The sequence below is a fragment of the Mytilus californianus genome, unplaced genomic scaffold, assembly GCF_021869535.1.
Source record: "Mytilus californianus isolate M0D057914Y unplaced genomic scaffold, xbMytCali1.0.p SCAF_25, whole genome shotgun sequence".
Classification (NCBI taxonomy): Eukaryota; Metazoa; Mollusca; class Bivalvia; order Mytilida; family Mytilidae; genus Mytilus; species Mytilus californianus.
The window spans coordinates 3,338,366-3,344,365 of NW_026262674.1; the positions used below are offsets into that span (position 1 = coordinate 3,338,366).

At 33.9% G+C, this 6,000-nt stretch overlaps 1 protein-coding gene across 1 annotated transcript in view; it reads right to left on the reverse strand.

Annotated features, from left to right (window-relative positions):
- LOC127732551 (monoacylglycerol lipase ABHD2-like) overlaps window positions 1–5,481 on the reverse strand; it is a 29,341-nt gene extending 23,860 nt beyond the window's left edge. The window contains exons 1-2 of the mRNA XM_052241600.1: window positions 5,180–5,481; window positions 878–1,050 (exon numbers count right to left, since the gene is read on the reverse strand). Coding sequence (XP_052097560.1) covers window positions 878–1,050; window positions 5,180–5,337 — 331 coding nt within the window. The 5' untranslated portion in view covers window positions 5,338–5,481. The remainder of the gene's footprint in view (window positions 1–877; window positions 1,051–5,179) is intronic.
- Window positions 5,482–6,000: the final 519 nt, after the last annotated feature.

Sequence of the window (6,000 nt, forward strand, 5' to 3'; positions counted from 1 at the left end):
CTATTTTTAGCCATGGTGGCCATCTATGTCGATGGATCAAAACTTCGGATACAATTTATAAACTAGATACCCTAAGGAACATTTAGTTAAAGTTTGAAGGTATTTGGCCCAGAAGTTTCAGAGGAGAAGATTTTTGAAATAGTTTACGATGACAGACTACGACGACGGATGCCAAGTGATGGCATAAGCTCACATGGGGCTACCATTGAGAAGGGGAAATAAATTGTTTTTTGCAATCTATATACATTTAAAACGATGAAGTATACTATGTGGTTATTTCTTATTTTTCACATCTAGAAAAAAATACTACTAATCTTACCTGCATATTGAATTATTTCAAGTTTGAAATGAAATGTTTTAGTTGTTCTTCAAAATGAAGAATGTTTTAATCAATAATATGTCAAACAATTTGGTTATATTATAATCAAAACAATATTGTGTTGGTTGAACACATTTTAAATGAGATATTTACAGAGCAAATCAAAAACTACTTTTAGTAAAAATTGTCCCAGAGAATCCAGACTACAAGTATTTTCACAAAACAGTTGTTTTATTTGAGTTCCAATATTCCCAATTTGACTGGAATTTTTTCATTTCCAAATTCCTTATTGATCCTACTGCATAATGTTTTATAGATTGCCGCATTGTGGACAATATTCCAAAATATAAGGAACTGAAGTCATATAAAAATGAACATATCTTTTTTCATGTTATCAATTTATGAATGAAATACATGCAAAGTCTTCCATATACATCTCCTTATTTTCATATATAGTTGTTACTTTCTGTGTGTTTTGGTCTTACGATGTATGTGGAGAGAAGTCTCATTGGCAATCATACCACATCTTCTTATTTTTATATATATGTATACACAAACCTCTGGGGTGAGGAGATATAGGTTCAAATACATCATATGTCAACGTAGCTCCATCATCTAGGGTAATAAAATGTCTCTTTCCCTTGGGGAATGGAGATTTTATTCGGCCTAATTTGCCATACACGATGGTTTGCAGATGTCCACTTTTCCCCCACACTCTTGTAGGTATATAACTGAAATACATTAGATAAATGTGTAAGGCCATAAAATAATACATGTGTTTCCGTTAACCCTACCTGTCACGGAATAGAAGTTCCTTCATAATATAAGTTCCAAATGGAAACAATATTCTGGAATATTATTTCCACTGGAATAAATATTACAGTAAATGTTTCTAACGGAATAAATGGTATAGAATATTTGTTCCAACAGGAACAGATATAATGACATTGTTTATAACAAAGTTTCCAGTGGAACATCTGTTAGGCGGAACAAATATACGTTGACATATCCCCTAATTTTTAGTGCCTACCCCAACACTTTTTATGCCATTTTTGAACAAGCACTGTTAAAGTCAGACAGATTCCCTAGTAGTAACCAGCTAAAAAATGTTTGTAAAATAAAATGATATTGCCTACCTACCTACCCTATTTTTCCAGCACGTTAGCGGAAACACATGTATTATTTTTTTTTGCCTAATGAGCAACATATTGTTATTCAAGGTGTGAATACAGGCATTTGGAGTCTGTGAAAAGACCTTTTAATATGATGATGATGATGGTTGGCTGCTTAACGTCCAGCGGCAAATTAATAATCATATTCGGGACAAGAACATGTTTATGTAATAATGAATATTAACCCTGCTTTGTACTAGACCGACACGCTGAGCCGGATTTTTAACATGCTAGTTTGCAAGGTAACTGTCCGCAGGAAGACATGTCACCTTACCCGGACACAATATTTTGACTCCAAGCCAACGAGTCTTTGCTCTTACTCCTTAATCATAATGCTGCGTGCTTAGCGGAGAATCAGTATAAACCAATTTTAAAGTCTTTGGTTTGACCCAGCCGGGGTTCAAATCCTTGATCTCCCTCACTTAAGGCAAACAGGCTACCACAAGACCACCGAGGTGGTTCCTTTTAATATGACCTTGGAAATATAATGAAAGGTTTAGAAAGTTCAATTAATTACTCATATGAAACTAATGATGTCTAAATCCATGGGATGTTGGATGTGTACTTATCATGCTAATTGATATTTTAGTCTTTGATACAGATTTTTTTATAACTTTGAGTACTCTCAGATAGATCTATACTTTGTGTCTTTAGTGTTTTATTGTTTTTGCTTTGTATGGATCTGACGAGTTAAGCCATTTTCAACTGAATTTTTACAGTTTGTTCTTATGTTGTGCTTTTCCATCACTGTCCAAGGTTAAGGGGAGAGTTGGGCGCCCACAAACATGGTTAACTCAACCTCATTCAGTATGTGCCTGTCCCAAGTCAGGAGCATGTAATTCAGTGTAAGTCGTTTGTTGCTCTATATCATAATTGTTTGTTGTTTATTGTTTTGTACATAAATCAGGCTGTTCGTTTTCTAGTTTTCATTTGCATTTCAGGGCCTTTCATAGCTTGCTATGCAGCATGGGTTTTGCTCATTGTTTAAGGCCTTATGGTGACCTATATTTGCTAACTTCATAGTCATTTGGTCTCTGGTGGACAGTTGTCTTATTACATGTATTAGCAATCATACATGTCATACCACATCTTCATATTTTTATAATCTTATTTATAGCTTACTATGAATAAAAGGAGTAATGGGTTACGTTAATGAGACAGCAACCCAACAAAATAAGTAATTCAAATGACATTTTCATACTGTGTTCTAGATCTACAATAGACAGGTGTCTACATAATATTTCAAGCTCTTAATGGGCCCAGGTCTTATCATTGGACAAGCATTGTAGATTATCTATCTATATGAAAACCAAAGGAAGTTTCTCGGCTATAATCTCATCAAAGGGCAATAAACTTCCTAAAGTTGAAAGACCATCTATACATATATATAATCCATATGTCACTATTTCCCTAGGCACATCCATTTGGTACTGACACAAACTAATTTAAGGTAAGCCATTTTTACAGGCATACAACCCCTGAGATCTGTTTTAAGTCTTTAGTTTTCTGTTGTGTATTATCATGATTATAGACTGTTGTTTGTCTTTTGGTTGCTTTTCTTTTTTTGCCATGGTGCTGTCAGTTTGTCTTTGACTTACAAGTTTGGATATTTCCCTTTGGTACCTCCCACATTCTTTTTTTGAAAGATATCCCCTTTTGATGTTGTCTGCATGTTTAGATTCTGATATCACTATTCCAAATTTTTCTCTAAATTTGCCAAGTAGACCTTTTTTCGTGACCTTCCCATTTCTAACAGACATTTATAAGTCATGTTAGTCAGATTTGGGCAAACTGAAATATATTTAATGGTGGCATGAGGGGTACAATGCAGCTGCAAAATCTTGTTTAATGGACATTAGGAGTAAAATGGGGGGATTTAAATCAATTGCAAATGTATTTGCTCCTTTCCCATGTTTCCCCACAACAGGAAACATTGTTAATTGTGACACACATATTCTGAGCATACTGAGTTCACGGAAAAGACCCTGTTTAAAGTGAAGCATATAAGACTGAACATCCAGTGGCATAAATTTCTTGAATATTCATTCTACGAAAACGGTGATAAAAAAACTTGCAGTTATTTGGTTCATATATATTGAGGCTGTTCTTCAAAACTTTCAGATTTTTTTTAAAATCAAAAGTGTCTCCCATTCATTTTTTTTTTTAATTCATTTATAACTGGCTTCTTCAAAATAGGGAGGTTCTACAGTCAATGCAACACTCAGAGACACTAAAATTTAAGTGGTACAAGGATACCTTACAATCTGAATAACATATTGTTAGCATTAGGGAGGTTTCAAGCCACAATTAATTATGCAATTTTTACATAATGTTGAGTTAAATCAACACATTCTATTTTATCTATTAATAAATTGTTTTTAAAAATAATATATATGTTTTGGACTGGGTTTTGTACTAAAAAACAAAAAGGTTTTAAGTATAAAATACTGCCAGGGGCCCCCCCCCCCCACCTTCTTATGGAGCTACATATATGGTTAACGCACCGAATTTTTACATGTGACGTCCCACCTAATCCTTGATCCGCATATATATCTGTTTTAATTCCTGTTCCCATAACTATATTCATATTTATATTATTAGAGCTATTTTCCTAATGCTTGTAGTTTAAAGGTTTGGTTGGCTTGCTTACTTTGTTTGTATAAATGTTTGCAAAAGCATTGTAATTCAGATTGACATCTGTAATCAATAGATAGGCGGGGCTTCAGCTTGCATATATTATGCTTAAATGTTATTGGATGTTAAGTATAATGCAGAATATAATGTATACAAGCTGAAGCCCCGCCTATCTATTAATTGCAGATGTCAATCTTAATTACAATGCTTGAGCAAACATTTACACAACAAAGCAAGCAAGCCAAACAAACCTTTAAACTACAAGCATTAGGAAAATAGCTCTAAAGTGATTTGTATTGATTTATTAGTCCAAATAATTATGACCTCTTGAAAGGCTATTATATTTTATTGCTTTGATGCCTTATGACAAAGCAAAAAATATATACATGTAGTAGCCTTTCAAGACATCATAATTATTTGGACTATTGATTGATATGCTCAATAAATGCCAAAATGAGCCCTTTATTGGCTTTAACTAGGATAAGGAATACATTGGCTAGAGGTATAGGGGGAGGGTTGAGATCTCATAAACATGTTTAACCCCGCAGCATTTTTGCGCCTGTCCCAAGTCAGGAGCCTCTAGCCTTTGTTAGTCTTGTATTATTTTTAATTTTAGTTTCTTGTGTACAATTTGGAGTTTAGTATGGCGTTCATTATCACTGAACTAGTATATATATTTGTTTAGGGGCCAGCTGAAGGACTCCTCCGGGTGCGGGAATTTCTCGCTGCATTGAAGACCTGTTGGTTACCTTCTGCTGTTGTCTGTTCTATGGACGGGTTGTTGTCTCTTTGACACATTCCCCATTTCCATTCTCAATTTTATTAAATAATTTTATTTTTATATTTTGGAGACAATTTCATCAGAAAAATCATCAAACTTTTGGCATTCTTTCACAGGGGTCCCAACCTATATAGAGCTATAGATACTGTCCTTAACCTATCGCCAATGCATACCGAACCTGACGGTCCATGGCCATGGGTGTGGCGTTAGCCGTTAACTAGAGATATTTAGTTGCAAATAATTATTTGTGTAATATAAAGTTATCATACTTACGGGTTTGTTAGCACAGAACACATTTTAAGAATTTGGCTGGCAAAAAACGAGCCATCTTTGTATTTCAGATCAGGTGCAGATGACGAACTGGCTAAATGGAGCAGACGAATTGTGCCATAAATAATAACTCCCGCCACACACAAAATAAGAAAACTCATTCTGTTAATTAACGCGTTTCAATAATGTATAAGTTTTCTAACTAGAAAAAAAACTAACTGACCTAGTTTAAAATTTCTGCATCCTGAGAATAAATGTTTCTGAAACTGCGATCATGCGATCATACGATGTTAGATAGTAAAATCGGAGTGGCGTCCCTTGCGAAGTCGAAACGTATGGGGACAATGGACAAATTCCGGACTGTCATAAATTTCCTTGATCGATATATTTGTACATAACTAGCCGCCTATGATGATTGGGAAAATAAAAAATATTAGTATTTATACAGTGAGAGGTCAAAAGTGTTTCACCACTCATAAATTCCTCTATATCTATATAGGAATACATTTTATCTACTATGTCAAAAATTATTTCAAGTCCGATTTTGATGAAATTTTTACTGTTAAACTCATAAATATTTTGGTGACATTTCATTACTGAAAATAAATATTGAAATCAAGTTTTTCCCCCTACAATTAGCCATACATATTTTTTTCGTGCAGAAATTCATGCGTATCTTAATTTTATAGAATGAGTCAGTTCCTTTAAAACAAAAAATCGTACATTTATTTCATAATTATTGCAAGAAACTACAGACATTTCTGTATTAGATGGTAAACAATTAATTCAATTCGGACAAGTAATAACTTAAAGTAAGGATATAC